Source organism: Castor canadensis, chromosome 2 (genome assembly GCF_047511655.1).
Source record: "Castor canadensis chromosome 2, mCasCan1.hap1v2, whole genome shotgun sequence".
NCBI lineage: Eukaryota > Metazoa > Chordata > Mammalia > Rodentia > Castoridae > Castor > Castor canadensis.
In genome coordinates this window covers 48,590,958-48,615,412 of record NC_133387.1, presented here as the reverse complement: position 1 = coordinate 48,615,412, position 24,455 = coordinate 48,590,958, and the positions used below count along the sequence as shown (strand labels likewise).

The 24,455-nt window shown below is 38.9% G+C and overlaps 1 protein-coding gene across 1 annotated transcript; it reads right to left on the bottom strand.

Annotated features, from left to right (window-relative positions):
* Positions 1-10,221: 10,221 nt before the first annotated feature.
* On the bottom strand, positions 10,222-13,739 carry LOC109686231 (neutral alpha-glucosidase AB). The gene is given in 3 exon segments (XM_020163455.2): positions 10,222-11,156; positions 11,159-13,483; positions 13,486-13,739. Coding segments are annotated over 3 exon segments (2,931 nt in total). The 5' UTR covers positions 13,738-13,739; the 3' UTR covers positions 10,222-10,802.
* Between the last annotated feature and the right edge of the window lie 10,716 nt (positions 13,740-24,455).

Here is a 24,455-nt window from a genome sequence, read left to right as displayed (position 1 = left end):
ATAACAATTAGCAGGTCCAAAGTAGATGGGAGGTGGAGGAGACAGTGAGGAAGAGCATTCCTAGCAGATTAGAAGGTACAGTGAAAGCCTAGGAGTAAAAGTAAGAATTTTGGCAAGGTAGAACCAAAAGCAGCTCTATGGTCAAGACAGGAGGCTAGGGAGACCAAAAATAAAAAAGAAATTAGAAGCTTGAATTATCCGAGGGGATCATGGAAACCATTGGTGAGTTGTAATCTGCAATACGACATGAAGGTTCGGTCCCCTTCCTTAAGATCACTCCAGCTGTTGTTTGAAAAATGAGTGGGAAGCAACTAGTCTAGACACACAGAAACCAGTTAAAATCTGTTGGCATGGTGAGAGAGATGGAGATATAGTGCACTAAGACAGAACCTATGGAAAGAAGAGAAAGGAAGGGGAAATGCCATGTCTCCTGCCTGAAGGTTCGTTTCCATGCCAGTTGGGCAAAACTACCATTCTTGCTCATTGTCTGTGGGCTCAATGAGGATGACTGGTGGCTCCAATACTCCACGTTGCTGAAGATCTGTGAACTGCCTGACAGACGTTCCCTGGCAGTGACCATTACCATGAGATTAGGATAGGAGTTCTGTGACTGCTAGCAGATGCCCCATAAAGTATCCATGACCCAGTACTCCTCACTCCTTGTGACATAGTAGGCTTAACAAAACTACACTCCCTCTCCCCACCAACTCACCTACTTTTTCCAGACAATTCCTCTAACTAAGAAATAGAGATTGGGACAACTGAGATGTGTGCCTCAGCCCCAGCCCTCCCAGTACCTGGAAGATCTGTCCTCTATCTCCTAAAATGCCATGTCCTTTTCAGCAAAACAGGGGCAGGTGGCAAGTCAACTGGCTAAGGAAATGTTCAACTGGGAAATAAAAGCTCAGTGAGGTGTAGCCATCTTAGGAACAATGAATTCTGCCAAAGATGACTCACTCCTTTTCTCTCCCCTGATGTGGGAGATTGTGTTTGTAGGGCTTGCATTCTCTACATAAACCTGCTCAGTCCCAGCAACTATTTAGCTCTCAGATTAGAATTCTAGGTCTGTAGTACCTTTCTGCACAGAGACTTGGAGCTTGCTACAACTCAGAGAGAAAAATCAAATCAAATCCTTTTCTATCTCCTGTTATAGTAATCTTTACATTTTATTCTAAAGTTCTTTGGGGCACCTGAATATGGGAAAATAAAATTTTAGCAGAACATTCTTAAAGCCACAGGTAAGGTTAACAATCTACATTCTGAAAAGATTTGATTGAGCTATGTGTTATTAAGGATTAAAATGCTTATGCTTAGGAAGCAGTGACTATTAATAAGTACTATATTTACAGGTATATATTCAGAACTTTCTCAGTGGAACTGACAAAAAAAACCCTGTATATATTATTAGAAGAATTTATAGCTTTGTGCAATTTTAATATCATTCAGAGTATGATCAGGCAGGAAAAAAATATTTGGGTACTATCTAAGCTCCCAAACAAACCATCTAATAGACTCAGACAGCCTATCACAGCCTTTTTCCCCGCCAAGAACTGGAGATTGAATTCAGGGCCTCCAAAAAAAATTTTAAAACAATCTTCCATATGTTTCTCACACGATGCCTCAAATACACTGAACTTGAAGTTCCAAAACTTTCCACCAGTCAAAGGTAGTTTTGATTCAAGTGGACATTGAGTTCTAAATATAATTAAGGGTTATGCTTCTGGCTGTCTTTTCTGAGGTCACCATTCTTACATGGCTGATTGGATTCCACTCCTGAGAACACATACTAAACACATTTCCAGTGACAGCAATTACTTTAAAGTCCTTCAAGCCTTCAAAATAGAGAATGTTTAATTTAGAGCCCTTAGTTAAAATAATTAGCAATTAAGACTCAGGGAAATTACATTGAAATCTCTCCTGTATAATACTTGAAAACTTACATACCAATCAGAATTTCCTACATAATAAAGGAAGATTGATCCTTCTTAAAGTTTTTGAACTAACTTTTCTCTCTTTTTCATTCAATTGTAATGTAACCCTACTGTGATTCTAACAGAGCATAAGGCTGGGACAGGAGTCAGTACAGGGCCCCAAAGCTAAGAAAGCGTCACCCCTGCCAGGGTCTATTGACCAATGGCTCCTCTTCAACTTTACCCTAAACCCTCTCACAGACTCAAAGGCTTTAAAATACCCTTTCTAATTAGGTAAGAAAAACTTTTGCATTCTCTCTGTCTTCAATCAACTGTTGTTCATTAGCTGGAATTTAATACGTGATTCTGCCAGCTGCCTGCATGGACCATTGTAATGCTTGTCTTTGGTTCTGTTCCATCCTCCCTTCTTTCCCCTTATTCGGCATCCATATTCCTAAGCACACAGTGCCTTTTGCATCATTTTAAATGGCAAGAACTCCATAGGCACTGCTTTCTTCCCTCCAGCTACTTCCTATCTCACCTTCTGATCAAAACACACCTGTTCTGTTTCCCAGAACCATTCAGGGAACATGGCATTTGATCTGCTTTCTTAAAAATCCATTTCTGCTAAGGCATTAATGAGCAAAAGTGGTACAACTTTCTCAGAAAACATTGGCTTTCAAATTTCAGCCTTTATTACCTTAATCCAAAACAGTGACACTCTGGCAAAGACAGAGGAAGGAGTACTGTGAGGCAAAGGAGTCCCTCTGGCTCCTTCTCAGTTCATATATTCCAGGCACATTTCATTTTATGACTGACTTCACTCACCCATTTCATAAAATTACAAGACCTGAGAGCTGGAAAGGATTTAGAGATAAGTCAACACTTTCATTTTAAAGATAAAGAAAGTGAAGCACAAAGGGCTCAGAAAACAGTCACACGGTAAACAAGATAAGCCAGGACTCCTGGCTTCAGATCTAACACTTGTTCCCTTGTCTCACAGACTCTGTTATGAACTTCACAGAAAAATGTACCTGCACTAATTCTTTGTATCTATTTCCAGCGGGGCTGCAGAGGTGAGTTTGGAGAGACCATACATAAACAAGAGCATATTCTATTTTAAAAAGCATAGTTGATATTAAAACATGCATCACAAAAGGGCAAATGAAAACTTTATTGCTGGGATGACAAAAACCTACAAGTAACAAATTGCGACCAAATACCAATGGGCAACAGTGCCACCCTATGCACTGCACATCAGTGATTCTCAAGGATAGGAAACAGTGGAGACTGGAGGCATATCAAAACTGTCAAAGGAAAAAGGGGACTCTAACCTTTATCTGAAACATATATGACATTTTTGTTATTTGTCTTTTTAAAACTTCAGTTGCAATTATGAAACATTTTTATAGACCTCCCTTTCTTTATCCATTCATCAGTCAATAGACACTTAGGCTGATACCATATCTTGGCTACTGCCAATACTGCAATAAATATGTGAGGCCTCTGATTATGAATTATTGTAAACAAATAGAAAAGCGCAGAAAAATAAAATCATTGCATATCCGCCATATTCAAAACAAATTGTTTTATCATGTTTGCTTAATATACACCTGTTTATTCAAATTTTTAAGTAATAAAATGTATAGGCACAGATAAACTACTGACAACATGCCTTACTGCTCCTCTCTTGGAGTGACAGCATCCTCACCAAGTATGGATACATCTTTGCTTGTAAGTTACTGTATTTTACCACGCATACATGTTTCCTTAAGTAATGTTAGGGTCTTATATGTAAATTTCATATAAATACTACTGCATATATCTTTTCACTGCTTACATTTTTCATTATGAGATTTACACATACTGACATGTATTCATGTATATACATACATATATATGCATTTCGTTAATTCATTTTAACTTCTGGGCAATATTCATTGCATAAGGAAACCCAGCTTTTCTCTTCAGTGTTCCATCTGTAATTCTTTTTCATTTTTGTAAACAGTGCCACAATAAAAAAAAAACTTGGCACATGACCCCTTGTGCACATACGTGGGAGTTTTTTGAAGATGTATAACTAGAAATAGAACTGTAAAACCAGGAAACTTGCATTCTTATCATTACTTATTAATGAAATAATTGTTTCCCAAAGTGGCTATATTGATTTGTCCACCTGCTAACATTACCTTGGTTTGTTTACCTACATTTTAAACAACATTGGACAATATCCTGCTTATATTCTTTATTTTCTCTCGGGATACAATGATATTTCATACTTTACTTGGTGTTCTCTGTGCATCAGTTTAGTTGAGTATCTCTTCATGATTTATGAAATCTTCCAGTTTTCCCTTCTGTGAACTGCGTTTTCATGCTTTCCATTTTCAAATGGGTTATTCATCTTTTCCATACAAGTTTTCATGTACTCTGAATATTTTTCTTTTGTCAATTATGTAGATGGAAAATATCTTAGTGTGGGTTTTTTTTGTTCTGTTTGTGGAATATTTTGTCATGGGATGTTTTTTAATTTAATGAAGTCAAATTTATCACTATTCCTTTGAGTTTTACTTGTTCTTTAAGAACAATTTCTTACCTGAAGCCATAAAATATTATTCTACCTTCTAGCTTGAAAATTATAAAGGTCTGCTTTTCCATATTTGATGTTCAACTCATCACTGATGCATTTTGCATAGGATATGAAGTAGGGGTCTAAGCCCATCCATAGCCAGTTGTTATAGTGCTGCTTAGTCACCAGCCCAACATTTCTCCACAGATTTTTAAGGCCCTGTTCCAAGTCCCCATTTACATAAAGATCTGTCTGTTTCCAGGCTCTGGACTCTTCTATTTCTCTCCCTGTGTCCACAACTGCTCCATTTAATAAGTTTTATTCTGAGTGGGGAAAGTCTTCTCCCTTTCTTTTCTTATACCTCATTCTCTATTTCTTTCTATAAAAATATTTTAGGCCATTCTCAGCCCATTTTTACTTTCGTGTAACACTCTGTGTCAGCTTTTAATGTTCTGCAAAACTCAATTTATTTTATAAATTAATTAGAGACTTATCTCCCTCCTGACATTAAGTCCTGCAACCCTTGTACACATCTTCTCTCTGTATATTGAACACTTCCTTTAGATCTATAAATTGAATTTTATAATTGTCCCAGTGAAGATATTATGATTCTTCTGTTAGAGCTTTCTTCAGATACATTTACTGAATTGTACGGAGGTATGAAGGTACATTACTGATTTTGTACATTACTCTGATCCAGAAATCTAGGTGAACTAGATTATTGGTACTAATAGTTTATGAATGTTCTACATTTTTCCATGTTGACAATCATAGCATCAGCTATAATGTTCATTTTGGTTTTTCTTCCCAATCTTTTCACATTTAAAATAATTTGTCTTAATACACTGGCTAAATAACCAGTACAATATTTAAATGAAGTAATTATTATTTACAAATTATCTGAGTGGAGCTTCTAATATCTCCCCATTAACTATGGTCTTCACTCAAGTTCTTGGTTGGTATTCTCTATCAGGTTCTGGAACTTTCCTTTCCCTCCCTCACCTTGAGTATGAATTTATAGATTTCTTTGTTGTTGTTGTTGTTGTTTGGTCCTGAATCAGTACTAAATTTTACCAAGTAATTTTTCTGAATCTGTTGAGATAATTATGTTTTTCATCTTCAATCTGTTTATATGGTGAATAAAAATAAATTTGTCTAATGTTAATCATCTTAGCATTTCTAAGATGAATTCCACTTGATCGTGCAATATACCTTAATGTGTTTTGGGTTCATTTTGTTAATTTTTTTATTTCTGATTTTGCATCATTTTCATAGAAGAAATTAGCTAACAGTTTTCCTCTGTGGTACTACAGTTCACATTTTTGCAACCCATATGGAATAAATTATAAGGCTTTTTACTATCCTCTAGAAAAGTCTGTATAAAAAAAATTATTATGTCTTTTTTAATGTTTAGCACTTACCTAAAAAACCCTCTGTGTCAGATGAATTTTATCTGAATTTAATTTTAACTACTGATTAATTTCTTTAACAGTAACAAAATTATTCATCTTTATCCTAGTCATTTTTGTTCATCTTTGCTTACTAGTTTTTCTAGAATTTCATTCTTTTCATTAAAGCTTTCAAATTTACCACCATATAGTTTCTGAACACATACACACACACACACACACACACACAAAATCTATGATTGCCTTTTTTATTCTTTGCTTTTTTTCATTACTCTTACTCAAAATCTTCCTGCTTTGCCTTTTCATAAAACCAATGCTTGCTTTTATTAACACTCATTGCTTCTTTTTTGCACTATTTCATTAGCTTTTACTCATTTTCTTCACATTCTGTCCCTTCTATTTTAATGCATGTTAATTTCTAACCTTGAGATTTCCCAAATAAAACAGTGTTTATAAAATCAAACTCCAAACGCCAGTGAAATGATGGCAAGGACCTGGGATTTCCAGGGAAGTAAGCATCCTTTTTCTTCACCTCCACTTCCTGTTCATCTTCCTAAGCTGCCTGAATATATTTTTTAAAGGCCATCTTCACATAGAAACTGAACACACTTGAGGCTCTTGGCTTTGGGCAGCAGTATCAGTTTCACCTTCCTTTTATCGCCTGAACCCAAGCCTCCTCTCTTGACTGCATCTGGCTCCCTGGCAATCAATCTACTACCTCTGCCTCTTCTCCCCAACCCCGACCTCTCCATGCACACCCCAGAGTTAGCCTCTCTCCCTTGTTATTTCCATTTCCAATTTTTTCTTCAGTTGTAGACAAGAAAAGAGTTCTCTTTCTTCCTTGTGGGCTCAAATATCCAGCTCCATTACTGTTTTGAATACGTTTTCCCTTCTTCTGGTGTTTGTAGAAAGAGTGTTTCTGTTAGCCTAGTTGAACATTTCTTCGGAACAGGAAGTTTTTCAAGGTATATTTTCAGACCCATAGAGTCAATATTTATATACTCTATACTTCTGTCCTCTTGTTAGATTATATTAACAATTGCTATTACTTAGAGAGCATACAACATAGGTGCAGAGGGCTTTGAATATCCTGAACTTAGTTCTCACAACTGTTTCATCAATGAAGAAGCATAGGGTGAGGAGGGTGGGGGACTGGTGAACAATTTTCCCCCAAATCACACAGGTATTCAGCAACAGAATGGGATGCATCTTGTATCTGTCACTCCCTGAAACAGATGTGACTGATTCCCAAGGCCCTGGTTGTTCAATAGTTTCTCTTTTCTGTACAAGGTTGCCAGGTCCAGGACATCAGTAAATCCCTGAAGAGCCATATCTGGAAAATCCTCTCTGTAGAATTTACCTTAAAGTGTAAGCACTCTTATTTACCCAATAAAAGTTAAAAAAGATTTTTTGAAAATGATGACTTCTAATTACAAGTGTCATCATCCACAGAAGAAGAGAATTAAGAAGGAGGAACATGGGTCGTTTTGGAACGTGGTTTCCACATATGCAAATGTATTTCAAACTTCCCCTGAGGACCTTTGTGCAAAGCAGCTGGCTAGTGTTCCTAGGCCTCTCACAGCTCGGCTCAGTGGTTCCTCATGCTGGCAGAGTTCCTGTGTCACCAGGATCTGCAGAGCGTGGCCAACCAAATGAAAGAGGAAGTTTGCAATTAATTAAAAATAAATGAAAACAAAACTCTTCCCCCAGTGGCCTGCTTCTCATCTTGGTTGTAATCCACAGTCAACATGTGAAGAGCACGTGAGGCATTTACCAAATGGAAAAGGTAGAGGACTGTGTCGAAGAGACCACAGACGGCCGCTCTGGACCACACTAATAATTCTTTTAAATCCTCTCATTCCACCTCATCAGGAGACACAGCGGCATTTTAAATCTGACTGACCCATATAAATTACCTTTCTACTCATCCGGCTGTGAAATTAACAGTCTGGGAAGACAGGTCCTGTCAAGCTTGCTGTGCTGAGTTGCTGAGGATTCAGAATAAATGGGGGTAGGGAAAGGAAACCTGGCACCTACAAGAAGACGTAGACCCTGAGCTGCCAGCAGTGCAGTGGGCTTTGCTGTCACTGAGCTGGGTCAGTGTGAGAAGGGTACTCACTTAGGAGGTAAAACTGCAAGAGGAAGTACTGTGAGTCTGGAACCCCTACCAAGGTGGCTGGGTCAGACAGGAAGTCCCTCCAAGAGGATCAGCTACTGGAACTCAAAAGTAAATTCACAAGTACTTTCCATTTTTAGTGTTACCTAAACTCACTAGATTCTTAGAGTGGACATTTAAACTGCCATCATCCTTATTTCCCAAATTTTAATATTACTACTAATATATAGATTAAACTAGCTACTTCTTTTAAACTGCATTAGTAAATGACTAAATCATGATATAATTTTGTACTGTTTGAAGATGTAGTTTGGAAGGCCTAGAACCAACCCCTTAACTCCTGTAATTTCTTTTATAGCCTCACCCATCCCTAAAATGACAGTGTCCAAAATTTCTTTCTCTATTCATAGAGATCTTAACATTAAGGAGAATTTGGACTTCTCTCTCTTCACCAACAGAGAAAGACCCAACTTTACCAACAAACTCTTATATATTAGGAGATGAATGACAACAGAGGGAGAAAATCACCTTGCTACTCTCCACCATATATGCACATGTCAAAATGTGCATGCAGTTACACAAATGCACACAGAAATGCTATGTGCTCTTCAGGCTGTAATTGGTGTGATTTGACCAAATGCCTGCATGGAAGCGGGAAGACAAGAGCTTAATGGCAACGTTCATACCAGTGCAACAGAGAAGCACAAGCAAGACTATTAGCTAGCTAGTCACCATTTTATCCCTGTTATTGGTATGAAAGATTATGTTATAACCATCCATTTACTCACTCTTTGTTTTTTCTCAACAATGGTTTTTATAAGCCAGGTATCCTTTTTTTTTTTAATTGGGAGAATTCTTTGGCTTCATTCTGTTGCCATTATGATACTGTTATTTTTAACATGTTCCATATGCTAGATGTTTAAAATTATCATTAGTTTTTAGATTTTATTTTATAGTTTTTACATTTACCTACATGTGTATACATAATTTGGGCCACCTCCCCCCCACACACACACTGCCACCATGCAGAACATGTTCTGCCCTCTTGAATGGATTAAGAAAATGTATTTCTACACAAGGGAATTTTATTCAGCCACAAGAAGAATGAAATTTCGTCATTCACAACTAAATGGATGGAACTGGAGAACGTCATCTTAAGTGAAGTTAGCCAGGCTCACAAGGCCAAAAATCCCATGTTCTCCTTCCTATGCGGATTATAGATCCAAAACAAATGCAGTAATATTATTGGACATGGGTTGCACACTAAGAGAAGAACACACATGGGAGGAATAGGAAAAGGGAAGGAAACCTAAAACTTGAATGTGGTTGATGCACTCACAGTAGAAGAGCAAATATAATAATCGTAAATTGACAGAGGTCACTATGGGAAGATGACCGGGAAGTAGTGAAGAGGTCAGGTAGAGATGAACCAATGTGGATTGTAATACATGTGTATGGAAGCAATGCTAAGAATCTCTCTGTATAGCTATCTTTACCTTAAACTAACAAAACACTATGTTTTTCTTATTATCGCTTATGTTTTCCCTTCAACAATTTTTGAACTAGGTTTTATTAGTAACTTTTAACAGTTCAGGAAGATTACATAATATCAAAGATCACAATTTATGAGGCATCTTTGGAATTTGAATCGAGGTCTGACTTAAAATGTCCTGACAACTTTCAACTCCATAGTCCATTAAAACGCACAGAGACAAGACTCAGTCAAGCAGAAAAACAAAAAATAATCAGCTTTACAATTCCTCCCCTCTGCTCTTTCCCTGCTTCTATTTTTTTTTTTTTTTTTTTTTTACTTATTTATTTTTATTGTTTCTCCTTTTATCAAAACCTGTCACAGCTGGGGGCCCAAAGGAAGTAAAAAAATTCCCATAAGTATTCTCCTCGTTCCCTGTTAGTTTTCCCCCAACTCCCTGACCCAGAGCTTCTGGCCAACCCTGGGTACACATGATCATCTCCACCCCCCACCCAACCCCCAGCTTTCTCCCAGCAATAAATACAGGTGACCGTGATTCAATGAAACCACAACAGATTTCTCCATCTTGAATGCCCAGGGGAACAGAAGGGGGCAAAAGTTTAATGCCCATCCCCTCTTTAAGGAGGTGTGGAAATGTTTCTCTCCCAATGGACAAGGGAGGTAGAACTGCCTCTGTCATAACTGCAACTCTGAAAGGAATTGCGGAAAAAGAAAATGTTGGGATGAGAGGGAAGAGGACATTCTCCAACAACCTCACTTTTGATCCACACATCCCTTACTAGGTAAGGGGTGGTCCCAGTGTTATCAGTGGGGCAGAGAAAGGGGAGGGCTGTCAGAGTAGAGCCAGGGAAAGCAAATAAAAGACAGCAGGGCAGTTTGGTAGGAAAAGAAAAGCAAGCAGAAAAGGAACACTAAAATTCATTGCCCTCATCTTCTTCCAAGAAATGGCACCAACACACAAGAGGCATAAACGGATGGGGTAGAGGGAAGAATAAGGGCCCTTAGGAAGGGAGAAGAGAGGCAATAGCCTTGTGGTCCTCAGGTCTTCGAAAGTGAGTATGCTCCAGAGTTAGAGCAACCAGATGTTGGGTGGATGAAAGGAAAGGCTTGGTATCACAGAGCAGAAGAGATCAAGAGGTCACAAGAATTCAGAGCTCAGGGACAGCTCTGTCATCCTGCCCAGATGTTGACAGAATCTGGGTCTTGGGATAAGGTGAAGTCTGGGGAGGGTCAAACTCCAAGGCAGAAGAAAGGGTTAACTCGTGCCACCACTACACCCTTCCCTACAACTCAGAACACATTCCATGGGTTATCGTAGGTGAATACTCCAGTCAGATGCCACATTGACACTAGGCTTCCTCAGAATCAACACAGAGGTTTCAGGGTCATGCTGGAAGGATAAGTGGCTTTCAGGAGATCCTTTTCTCTGGAGCACCACAGCTGCTGGCTTTCCAGTCCCTATTATCACCACTCGCTCAATCCAGACTGGTGTCTCAAGATGTCCTTTGGGGTCTGCTGAGCTAGAAACAAGGGTGTTGCCAGAAAATGAGAACCGACGCAACAGGAATTCATGGCCAGTCTGATAGTTGAATGTGTGCCCATCATCCAGAAAGAGCTCTCCTTGGGCTGTACCCTGAGCAGAAAGTAGGGCAGTTTGAGCACCTGCGGGCTGAGTGCAACAAAGAGAGTGATGGGGTCATCCTTCATACAGTCTGAAGAGCGCCTCACACGCATCCATCGAGGTACAATTGTCCCTCCACGCTGGAACACAGGGATACTGCTTAGAGTTACAGGCAGGTACAGGGTCTGGGGACCTTGATGCTTCTGATAGCTTTGAATGTCGTACCATAACTCTCCTTGGCCAGGCAGATAAACCTGCACACCATGGGCTCCAGCATCAGATACAGGATGAACCAGGAGTGCATCCCCAAGCATGAACTGATCATCTATACTGAAGGTGGTCACATCCTGAGGATACTGCACCCACAGGGGCCTCATGACAGGAAACCCTTCACGATGGGCCTGATAGAAGAGAGTATACCAGAAGGGCAGCAAGGAGTACCGCTGGCCTAAGGCATCTCGGATTATATCTTGGTACTGAGATGCTAACAGCCACGGCTCTCGCCGCCCAGTGTCCAAGTGGGCATGAGCCCGGAAGAATGGCTGGTAGGCACCCATCTGGTACCAGCGAACAAGCAGCTCTGGCTCTGGATTCTTGAAGAAGCCACCCACATCCGCCCCACAGAAGGAAAGTCCCACCAGCCCCAAGCTGAGACACATAGGAATAGAGATCTTCAAATGGCCCCACTCAGCACTGTTGTCCCCTGTCCACACGGCTCCAAAGCGCTGGGAGCCAGCGAAGAAAGCCCTGCTTAGGACAAATGGGCGTTCTACACCACCAGAGCGCTGTATTAGCCCATCAGCAGTTGCCATGTGCACATAGAAGCCATAGATGTTATGGACATCCCGGTGCTCCCAGCCCCCATAATGCTGGGCATCCTTGAGCATGGTGACTTCAGGACCATTGAATACAGATGGTTCATTCATGTCATTCCAGACATAGAGATTGGGAGCTGAGCCCTCATAATTATCAAAGCTGAACATGTTAGCCCACCAGTTCCTCATCACAGGATTAGTGAAATCAGGGTAACCAGCTGAGCCTGGCCAACACCAACCCTCATAGTCAGATCCATCCCAGGTTTTAACATACAGGCCCTGTTTCCGAAGCTCTTCATGAACTCGATAGCCAGAGTCCACCTTGATGTGGGGGTCCACAATGGCCACCAGCTTCCGCCTCTTGGAGGCTAAATGCTCAAGCATGGTGAGGGGCTGAGGAAAGCGGCTGGGGTCCCAGGTGAAGTACCGCTTGCCATCAGCATGTTCAATATCCAGCCAGATGACATCACAGGGCAGGTTGTGATCATCAAAACCCTGATCCACTTCTAGCACATCAGCTTCATCCCGATAGTTCCAGCGGCTCTGGTGATAGCCGAGGGAGAAGAGCGGGGGCAGTGCTTGGGTCCCCGTGAGACTAGCATACTGCCGAAAGACATCAAAGGCTGAAGGCCCAAGCAGCAAGAAGACATCAATGATGCCACTCTCTGACATCCAACGGACATCTGTCTGTGGGGTCTCCCCAGAGCCCTGCAGGTAGTCCAGCATCTTCCCAAACAGGGTCTTCCCTGCAGTGTTGGAGGATATATCAACCCAGGTCTCAGCAGCATTGAGCCAGAAGATGCCCAAGTCTCGATGAGAGTTGTGTGCCAGGAGCATAGGCACAGAACCATACAAAGCCATGGGGTTGTCCAGCTCATACTGGAACACATCCAAGTTGTACAGGCGATACGGCTCCCCACCTTCAGTGACCTTCAGCCTCAGGTTGTCTGCATGTTCAGGAATCCCATACACATGCTCCATGCCTGGCAGAGAGAAGTCCAAACCCACAGATGTGGGGCCATATGGCTTGCTGTCAGAGTGAGTTTTAAATGTCTCCTCCCAGGCTCCTGGCTCATCTTTCTCTCCTTTTCCCTGGGTCTCCTCTGGCTTGTCACCATCCCCAGGCGTTTCCTCAGGCTGGGCCCCATCGCCCTCAGCTGGGTCTTTTGATCCTTGCCTAGAGAAAAGGTTCTTGATCTTATCCCATATGCTACCGAGCGTGAGACTAACTTTATCCGAGAAAGGGACCCTGGGAGCCCTCTGGTGCTCAAATTCCATGAGTCCTCGGGCATTAACACTCAGCAGAAGGCTGCGATCCTCTAAGAGGTCAAGGCGGAATGGACGAGCTGTCAGGATGATTTTGTAGGGTCCCTCAGCCACTGTTAGCTCCACACTGTTGTCATCACGGCCAGAGATAGAAAGTCTAGCTGTGGGGGGATCAGCCACCAAAACATATGGCACACGGTATCGAGGCCGCCGGGGCTCCAGTTCATCAATCCTGATCCGAGTCATGTTCTTTTGAAGCCCCTGAAGCTCCAGCACCAACAACACCTGACCTTGGTGACCTCGTGGATCAGATGGACTGTGAGGGCATCAGGACCAAGCTGCACAGAGTCGAGCAAGGCACGGTATGGAGAGAGGCCTGGCCGTATGTTTCGTTGCCTCTTGCAGAAGGAACTCTCTTCACAGGTCTTAAAGTTGCTTCTATCCACAGCAAGGGTAATTCCCACGCAGACCCCTAAATATGCCAGTACCAAACCTGCCCAAGACCGCCTCCTACGCGCCGCCACTGCCGCTACCGCCGCCATCTTGTTCCCTGCTTCTAAAGGGGAAACTAAGAACATTCTAGAATAGAATTTTGTTTGTTCTGCTTGGACTATTAAAACTGGATCCCTGTCCATGCTCCTCTGAAACCTGAGATTAAAAGAGTTACGAAAATGGTCTCAGACCTTAATGGAACAGCTAAGTGTAGCAACAGGTGACATAAACTCCCAGATGAGTACTCTTCATTCATTGCTCAAAAACATGAAAGCATTTTCAAGATGAAGATATTTTCTTTATCTTTCACCTGTCCCAATGATCCTGAACACACATAATCCTAGAAACGTGATGGCCTACAAAAGTTTCTTTCCCTTGCATAACTAACACATGAATGTATCATTGGTGCTTTCCTCCACCATGAAGGAGAAAATCAAAGCTATCAAGTGAAAACGTGTTCTTTCACTTTTCTTCATTCTACTCTGACAAGGAAAGTTTCAAATGACTTAATTTTACTTCAAGTTCTTATGGAATTACTCTGAAGTGTTTCTGTTTGGGTAATTTGAGTTTTAGTAGGCAAGTTAAATTCTGATATTCTGTATTGCATGAGATTAGGCTCTAAAAGTAATATATTTAAGACATGAAGAGGTCTGCAAAGAAATTCACGATCTTCAAGTTAGAGACATTTTGATGTGCAGGAAAATTAAACGAAAAATTTAAAATTAAAAAACAAGAACAAATAAATTAACTAGGAATGACTAAAGAAACTCTTCCTATGTAGATTCATACAACTAAATAAATAGGTAAACTTATTAGTACTTTAATCTTTCTTTTTAAATTGATCCATATTTATTTGAGTTTCTAATAAAAAGTTTTGAAATGAGCTTTTAAAAGTAATTTTCTGGGCCATTTTCTCTCCGTTCCTAATCCATCATTCTTTGCTCAACTTTTGGAAGCTGGAGCTGAGAGTCTGCAAAATGCATTTCTCCTTTCCCCGATGAAGTCCTGTTAGTTTCTGCCAAAAGGGAGCATTAGAAGGAGACTAGAAGACTAGAGGAGAGAAGACAATTGTTCCTTCCTTTTGTGTCTAGCCTCTGGCTTTTTGAGGCACTCTTTAAATTAAGGTCATAACCCTCCCCCACTGGAATAAGACCACAAACTCATGTGTTGAGTCCCGGTTTAACCGAGGCTCTCCTCCAAACACCACAGTGCCAGCATCAGTGAACATCATCCCCTTCCCAGCTTCACTGAGAAGTGAAGGCTCCTTCAGGCTCCTTCATGAACTGCTGAGGTATAACAGCAACCTAGCACCCCTCCTGGGAAGTCTAAGGGCAAGCTCCACGAAGTACCTCCTCAGCTCCTGAGGAACCAGAAGCAGTCTAGACAGCACCCCCTCCGCAGATGCCTGAGTCCCAGCTCTGCAAGGCTTCTCTTCCAAACACTGGATTTCTCCTTGTGTCCCTGACCCTAGAATGGTGGTAGCTTCCTGCAATCATTTATTCTGTGTCACCTCCGTATTTGTTTTTTGATGTTTTCAATCCTCCAACTTCTGTTAACCAATTCTCTATATTCAATTATTACAGAAAGTAACTATTGTCTTTTCTGTTTTTCTGATTATGCCTTGACATCACAATAAAAATGAGACTTTATGGAGAAACAGATGGTGTTGCTGGTCTACAGAAGTAAGTTAGAATGATGAATGTTAAAGTATCACTCATTACTATTGTTACACTATGATACCACTATTACCACTATTGTCATCTGATAAGAAAATGAGGGAAAGAATCTTTCTAAATGCAATTACCTTCAGGTTTTGAAGGACTTTCACGTGGCAGAGAATTTACAATAATACAAAGTACCAAGGGAGTAGAACTAAGCCCAAGACACAACAACATGGCAGAGCAGAACTTCCTTTTCCGTGAAAACACACACACAAAAAACTTCTAATAGTCAAATCCTTGGTTACAGAAAAATCAATTTAAGACTCTCAAAACCCTGACATCCAATGCTTCCACCAACAGTTGGAAATTAATAGAGAGGTAAAAGAGGGATGGGTATTGAGGCATCATGTGTGCTAGGTTTAATCTAATAGGCCAAAAGCAACCAGAAACCAATCTGATTGCCCACAGGACAAAATTGATTACCCAGAAATTGATTTCTAAATGCCCAGAAAAAAGATACAGGTGATCACTGACTAACACTATGGTCTCCTGTCAGATATACCAAAGGCAGTGCAAAAGGCAGGGAGCTGTGTTTAAGAACTCAATAGTGCAGGGTTGAGGCACTGGTTGTTTTGTTTTGTTTTTCGTTACTCTGTTACAGTTGAGTACTATCAGGGGGATGAACTAGCTTCTGTGCAATATGAAGGATTCTGGAAGCTGGAAACCAATGCTTTAAAAAATAATTCTTCTAGTATTCTAATCAGATGCTGCTCTGAGATGTCATGCTCAATACTGCATTTGTGTAAACTTTTGATTGGGAATGTCCAAGGGTAGCCAAGGGAAATTCAATCTCTTATCAAGTTTATAATGAAACAGAAAAGGAAGAATGAAAACACAGAGACCTTAGAATTGGCAGACAGTCACATTACACACCAGTGTTCTGAAGCTGAATTTTTAAGATCATTGGTACAAGTTTGGTTGACCTTTTCTTCTCAGAAAAGAAGATTCTCATAATATCCAAGCCATAAGAAATCCCCAAAAGCAATCACCTTCTGCACCAAATCTAATTTGTTAACATAAGGGAAAGAAAAAAATACTAGTGTGCTTCCCCTCTTCCCTCCCTCTTTTTCCCATTCCCTTAACATCCTTCTCTAACTGCTGGGGTTTCCTAGAAGCCATTCAGAATATGTGCCCTGATAATACTTTCATTCAACTTTGAGAAACATTTCTGCTCCCACTAAACCTCTTGTGAAGTTTCAATTTCCATATTCAGTCAGAAACCAGTAGGGGAAAAAAGAAAACCAAACATAATACAAAAGACCCCAGATTCTAAGGATGAAGTTCTGTGATGTTTTGTCCACATTCTTCACCCAGTCAATATTGATAAGTGCAGGACTGGTGGAGTGGCTCAAGTGGTAGAGTGCTGGCCCAGCAAGCATGAAGCCCTGAGTTCAAACCCCATTACCACCCCCTCAAAAAAAGTTTACATTTGAAATATTGACAAGCGCAAATATGGTGCCATAGCTGTTTCCTAACCCATTCCGTGTGACAAAGAGTACTCACAGCTTGTTTGTGTTCTTAGAAAACAGATTCTTCTACATCTGTGTAATTACAATTACATATTATGTCTCTCTGCAGGTTTTTCTTTGTTTTTTTACAGTTTCAAGTTTGACTTTCCCTTAATCTTGCTCAAAGAGTCCTCAATTCTAGCTTTTGGAGACCTGCAGTGAAGAAGTCACACATACATATCTAAACAGGAAGTGCGGTAAGAAGTAATTTGGTCCATACCCCCACAAATTTGTTAAGAACATGGATGGCTAGTTACATTTGTTTATTTAAGTAAAAATGTAATCATGTGTGATTAGCCTATGAATTCAAAGCCAGCCTAAAATTGACCTTCAAAAGGGCAATTACTATTTCCTCCAAAAGTTCTTAACGCCAAGTGAGAAAACAAAAGGAGTACTCTGTTTCTTGGGCACCCATGGTGCCTGTAAGCCTGGAGTTGATGTCATACAAGAATGTAAGCCAAGGAGTCTTTGCTCCCATTTCCTGTGTAAGAAACAGGAAGTGTTTCTTTTTTTTCTTCTCCCCCAGATCCCGCTTCTTCTCCATACTTTATTCTGTTATACTGAAATACATTTTTGCTAAAACTTAAAAGGAAAAAAGAATGCAGGCCAAGAACAATCAATTTGATAGAGATGTAGCAAAAACAATGATGAAGATAAGCTTAGTATTAATAATAAAATTTCAATCAACAATAATGCTCAGCTGAGGTTCAGAAGGATTAAATGACTTCCTAAACTTTCTTCTTCCAGTAAGTGGCAGGTTAAGCTGTAGGCGAGAACCTGACTCTCAACGTTAGGCCCTTTCTATGATTCTATCACATACAAAGACTACTGCACAGCACACTTAGTTTTGACTCCACAGGGAAGAATTAATTTTTGATTTTCACCTTTGTGAATTCTTTGCATCCTTTAAGACTCAGCTCAAGGTCTACCTCCTCCAATAAATCTCCTTAATTATACTCTACCTGTGTTTTCTTCAACCTCGGCAGCCTATGGCAGATTCCTTGCCTGTGTTGGCAATTACTGTGTCACGGGCATATTGTCACTTCCCCTACCAGGTATTACATTTCTTTATAGTTTCTAAAATGTCTAGCACACCAAGACATAATAAAAAGTCAAAAATGCTTACCAATTAGCTAATCAATTGGTTGAAGATTTTATTAAAATCAATTTAAATTCCCCTTCCAACTTTCATCCCTTTTTGCAGTGGGAGACCCAGGATTTTTTGTTCTGCCATTTTGGCATTCCAATATATGTTACTTTTACAAAATTTTACCTCAGGTTGAATGTGTACACCTAGGCCAAGGATGATATTCAAAATCATTAAGACCATTATGTGGGAATTACAACCAATCAGAGTGGAGCAAGGACCCAGAGACTATCTTGTCAAGGGTTAGCTTTTTAGTCGATGGATTGATGTAACAGGATGGCCAGGTTAATGGGTTTAGGGCAAGGTCTCCCTACCAAATACTTCTAATAGAAGTACTTCTACTAGTTTAATAACTGATATACCTGGACTGGGGTAAACTATTATCAGCATCCACCTGACCCTATAATCTTCAGATGAGGTAAATGCCAATAGAAAAAATTAAGCAGCTACTAGATATAATTTAAAGATTATTGAGCAACCTTCCCCCTTTTGTATGGACATTTTAAAAAATAAATAGAATTCCCATTCCTTCTCCCAGCTTTGTGTAGCAGAACCTCCATGTATATTAGAATCAATGAAACAAAAACCTAGCAGGACTTTGTTTCTAAACTGAAGTAATTTATGTTAGGATTACCTAATGACACTTTATTTTTGAATATTATTATTTGTCATTTCCTAGGCTTTCATTGACCCTGCTAACATTATCATCAATAATTGTCTATTTGTATTCTACCTCATTCCAAGAAAAATACCGAAGAAAATTCAAAAAAGATATAATACAACATGATAAAATATACTTGTGTTAAAAGTGGGACGAACTGGATGCAGTAAAAAAGAAAATAGAGAGTTGGGAATGGTATTAGTATCTGAAGCACTTTCTATAAAGTCTGATAAATTTGGAATAAGTGAACTATGGATTTAGGCTCTAATCTTTCTAGCAGATAAAATGCAGAGGGAAGCATCCATTTAAAATACTCAGGATCCAGAGATAAAAACAAACCAATTGCTTAGAGAAACCCACCGATTCATTCTCTTGAGACTGCTATCAATAATGAGATTGCATGCTTAAAATTCTTCTATACACTGTTTTCTTTCATCAGAAACTTGAAGTAAAAGCTAGCAAACAAACAGAAAGCCTTTTATAGGGTTTTTGCTTGCACTGAACCTAATTTATTCAAGTCTCTCTTCTCCCAGATAATCCAACCTTCTCTTAGTAAATAAGACAGTCTTAAAATTTTGAGAACTACATGTGTTAGTCAGCTTTCTGTTTCTGTGATGAAATAATTAAAAGAAACAACTTAAAGAAGAAGGAAAGGTTTATTTTGGGTCTTGGTTTCAGAAGTTTCAGTCATGATCAGCTGGCTTCATTGCTTTTGGACCTAAGGCAATGTTGAGGGAAGCACATGGTGAGAAAAGCTGCTCACCACATGGCGAGAGAGAGAGAGAGAGAGAGAGAGAGAGAGAGAGAGAGAGAGAACGAAGAGAAAGGGAGAAAGGGTCAGGGTCCCAATATTCCCTAAAAGGGCATTCCTCCAATAACCTAACTTCTTTCCACTAGGCCCCACCTCCTAAAAATTCCACAACCTCCTGGCAGTAGACCAAGCATACTGGCCTTGGAGGACATTTAAGGTCCAAACCATAACACTGAGCTAAGCAGTCTAAGAAAAATGACCACATTAGAGCTGTCAATTCCCCCTGAAATGTCAGAACTAAATGAAACAAACATGGATTTACATAGCATGTTTTTGGCCCTTGGGTCAAAATGACAAAAACAAGCTCAGATCTTGTAAACATGCCACAACACTGACAACCTCAGACCTGGAATCCCATTTTGAAAAAGTACCTGTAGGCCCACTTAATTTGAAATTCAATTTATGTAGCTCTTAACTCTAAGCATCTCCACTATGAGAGAGAGCCTTTTATAGTATATACATTTGGGATATGTTCATTTGTGTTTCTGGAAAAGAGACGTGCTTTTGAACTTTTTTTGATAGATTGATGTAATTGGCTTTAGTGATTCAGAGGCAGCATTCTTTTCAGAGGCATTTATGGAAAATACATATTGATAAGCAGAGTCACTCTCTCTTTCTCTGGTTTCCCAAGAGGCTTGTTAGAGTACACTGGAGTTATGATTCAATTGTTCTACCATACTCTTTTCTTGTTCCGGTATACTCCATCAGAGAATCACAAAAATGATCATAGGGACAGGATTGGAAAAGATGTGGTCTTACAGCATTACCATCATTACACCCAGGGGCTCAGGACCCAGAACCCAGTCCAGTGACTGACATTGCAATGGCCAGAAGGCATCCAATGGTGGTGAGAGTGAGAGCTAATGTGTATCTATTTTGATAATTGTCTATCAATTGCCATATCAAACCCACTGTGACTCAATTTTTTTTATAGTAACTTTCATAATGCAAGGTAAGGTTGACTTAGGTATAATTCTACATTTTCTAAAATTCAGAATATAGTATTACTTTATGTAATTGTTCTGAAATATAGTATTACTTTATCCATTTGAATTATGAAAATACAGAGGGCTTAAGGAAGTATACAAAATAATTTGGTTTAGTGAACTCAGGTTTAAACTTATCTAAATCACTAATCTCATTTCCTTTAATAAGCCCATGAACCAAACTCCCCTAGTTCATTAATCCTGAAATCAGAAGTCAACTCCAAATGGAGACGCATTTAATATACTTAAAGTGTTGAACATTTTTACAACTCTTTCTCACACAAAAACTTTTAAATTTGTCATGAGAAAAAATTTTTCTAGCTTTGAGAGTTTTCCCGTCAGCACTAGTACCTTTAATGGATACATAGTAAACCCTTAATAAGTAATTTCAGGAAAGGAGGGAGGGAGGGAGGGAAGAAGGAAGAAAGGAAGGAAGGAAGGAAGGAAGGAAGGAAGGGAGGGAGGGAGGGAGGGAGGAAATGAGGGAGATATATAAATATAAAATACTTATAGGAGCTAGTGATTTGTCAATGTGTATTGTATTGATGCAATTCAAAACGTCACCTCTTTAAAGCTATTATATTTATTACTACCTAAAAAATAAGGTATTGTGTTTTCTAGAAAATCTCCAAATAGTTGTTCAGTGCTCACACTTGGTTTCAATTTGCCCCTGGTGTCTTATTCTGATTTTTTATTATTCCACTCACTGTAATAAAATCTTAACTCTAGCTGCAAACATGTCCTGAAATTAGATCAACCTTGTCAAATGTTATCAGCAGCTTTAAGGCATGACTTCAGTATTTAACTTTGTGATTCCAAGGCTTCAGGCAGAAATTTCTTATTTGCAATTCATACCTCAGAAGTGCAGATTCCTCACTATTTTTAATATTGTCAAGTCTTCTACGCTATTCATGTCAACTCCTAAGCAAACTTCTGAAGTTTCCATTCAAATCTCTCAGAGACATCATGGTAAAAATTTTAAAAATGTATAGTCCTAAGACATAAGCATAGAAGACAATGAAGTTTCATAAAGCTTCAAACAGAGTAATATATGTGTGATATTATGGTATATTTTCATATTGTTAATTTTACAATTACATGTGTTATGGATTGAATTGTGTCCCCCCAAATTCATATGCTGAAATCCTATGCCTTAATGTGATGGTACTCAGAGAAGAGGCCTTTAGGAAGTAATTAGAGTTAGATGAGGTTGTGAAGGTGGGATTCAAGATGGGATAAGTGGCTTTGAGTTTGAAATTACATCTTCAAGCCAGGAACAGACCTCACCTGGAACCAAATATGTTGGCACCTGGATGTTAGACTTTTCACCTCCAAAACTGTAAAAATAAATTTCTGTTTCTAATCTACCCAATCCAAGTTTTTTCAGCTCACACAGACTAATACACATCAGAAATTCTACTTTTAAACTTGAATTATATTTAGTCTTTGATTAATGAGATGATTAAGACTGCACATTAGGGTTTTTAACACTGAGCAAATGTTTTCTAGTCATTTTCATTACTGTGACATGTCAGTATTCTCATGAATAAATTTGATACAAGCAGGGTATTAAAATATTAGTGTGATAGTGTGCCGGGTTAACCATTGAGTCAACTACAGAGATCAAACTTCAACTTGAAATTCACAGTTTGTTTCCTCAGACCCATCAACTTATCTTCTATGAGCCATAAGTTTCTAGAAAGAATATTTAATGCTAAGGAATTCATGATATAAACTAAATTGCCTCCAGCTGATCTCATAAATTCTTTTATCAAAGTTCCTGTAACATAGCACTACATTTCTACATGTAAAATTTCTTCTTATTTTCCTTGTTCCTATGTTGTTTGCTTGCTCTTCTCCTTTTTTTTTTTGTTGTTGTTTCTTTTTTTTGCTAGGGATCAAACTCAGGGCCTTGTGTATGCTAGGCAAGTACCCTACCACTGAACTACATCCCCAACAGTCTTCTCATTTTTTCTTCCTAGCACCTAGCATCGATCCTGGCACAAAATGGAACCTACTCAATTATTTCTCCTATACTAGTTCTTAATGAGGTAAAAAGAGGGCCATGAGACTTACCACACAGGATTGTTAAGAGAATTCAAACAGAGAAGATAGTGTGGACGTGAAAATACAATACAAATGTTAGGCAGGATTATTATTATTTCATTGTTCAGAAAAGTAATCTCTTTGGAAAGCATTTGTGATAATTTCTCAGATTCATTTTACCTCTACAAGTGTATAAAATTAAATCACTGTCATTTAGATCGATCTGTATTTTTTATGATTTACCTGATATATGACTATGAAATATTCCCAAATCTTTTGGAAGGAGATGAGTAGCAAACAGATATTTTAGAGGTGGGCAGGTTAAAATGTTGTGTGGTCAGTCCCCTTTCAAGGCCAGGTGGGGGTGAGGACATAGATTGGGGAAAAGATATGCATATGGTCCATTCAGAAAAATATTTTTCCACTGACTTCTAATTGACTATATTTAAAATTCTCCAAGTTAAATAAGCTAACATGCAGGCATAGGAATACAATGAGTCCATCAAAGACCTGTGCAGAAAATGTTTAGTGAGGTCAAAAAATATTGGTGAAAAAGTAGGTTTTAATTTGGGCTTTCTTAGGGAAGAGTATTGTAAAAGAGGTGGGAAAACAAAGCACTACTTTTTAGATGTATCTATGATAGAGTTACACCTTGATTTTGTCATCTCCCTTTTCATCAATATCTTTTTAGCTCATTAACTATTTTTATGAACTTACTAATAATCATTTCTTATTGCTGAACTTTCTTCATTTCTGACTCCTCCCTCCCCTCTGACCTCTATTCATACAAATACTTCATTCTTCTATTTTTTATTTTTCTTCTCTTTTCAACTGATCTATCATTAACATAAAAGGAAAAGTATGTTTCAGAGATAAGGTGGATTGAACTGAATTAACCTTATGAATTACAATATACCCTCAAACACTAAAAATGTGACACATCTTTGGTTCATTCATTTCATTGTCTTGATTATCTTATTTAACTAGGGTATTGTGTTTCTATTTTTCTGTAGGAAAATGCTGTTCTTTCTTTCAAGATACAGGCAATCATTTTTCTGATGACCTCATGACCACATCTTGTACTGTGTTTTCCAACACTAGCTTGTGCAGATATGGAAACAGGATTTATGTAACAGCTAAATCAGATGTAATTGTAATATGTATATCGGCTTCTCTAATATCTGGTCCTCTTAAAAACTATGTTTCAAACCACAATCAACAATTTAACTTACAAGAGATAATCACCCATACTATCTTTGACCAAGGAAGTATAGAGGAATGTCTGAAGAGAAAGCAAGGACTTCAAAGATTTCTTTACTGCTATAAAAATCAGCCAGTTCTCCACACTATCTGCAAGTCTAAGATATTATGCTAAGCTATCTTCCCTGTTAAAGAAAAACAAATTCAGATAATTTGTTATTTTGTTAAGATAATTAAATATATGGCGGTAGTTCTGAAGCTTTAAGAATTGTTCTGAAAGCTTGCTCAACATGAGGATTTTCGGATCACGCTTTCAGTAGATACATGAAAAAAGTCAGACTTCTATAATTTTTAACACACATTCTAATGCAGCAGTTTCATGTTCCTCACTTTGCTTTTAGTCCAGAAATATTCCTGATAAGTTAGCAAAACAAAAATTATTAAACAAGGACATTAGTAATACAATCCTATATTCACTGTAGATTAGAAAACAATGCAAAGTAGAAATTATTAAAATAATCAAGACATTTTATCTGATATTTCTGTTTGGGAAATCATATCCTAAGGAAATAGCTTAGAATAATTATCGTAGACTTATTATTTCAAGACTAAATTTAAGAAGTCCTACTAATAATATAAAAATATTAAACAACAAAAATTATCAACAAAACAGTTTATTGTACAAAAG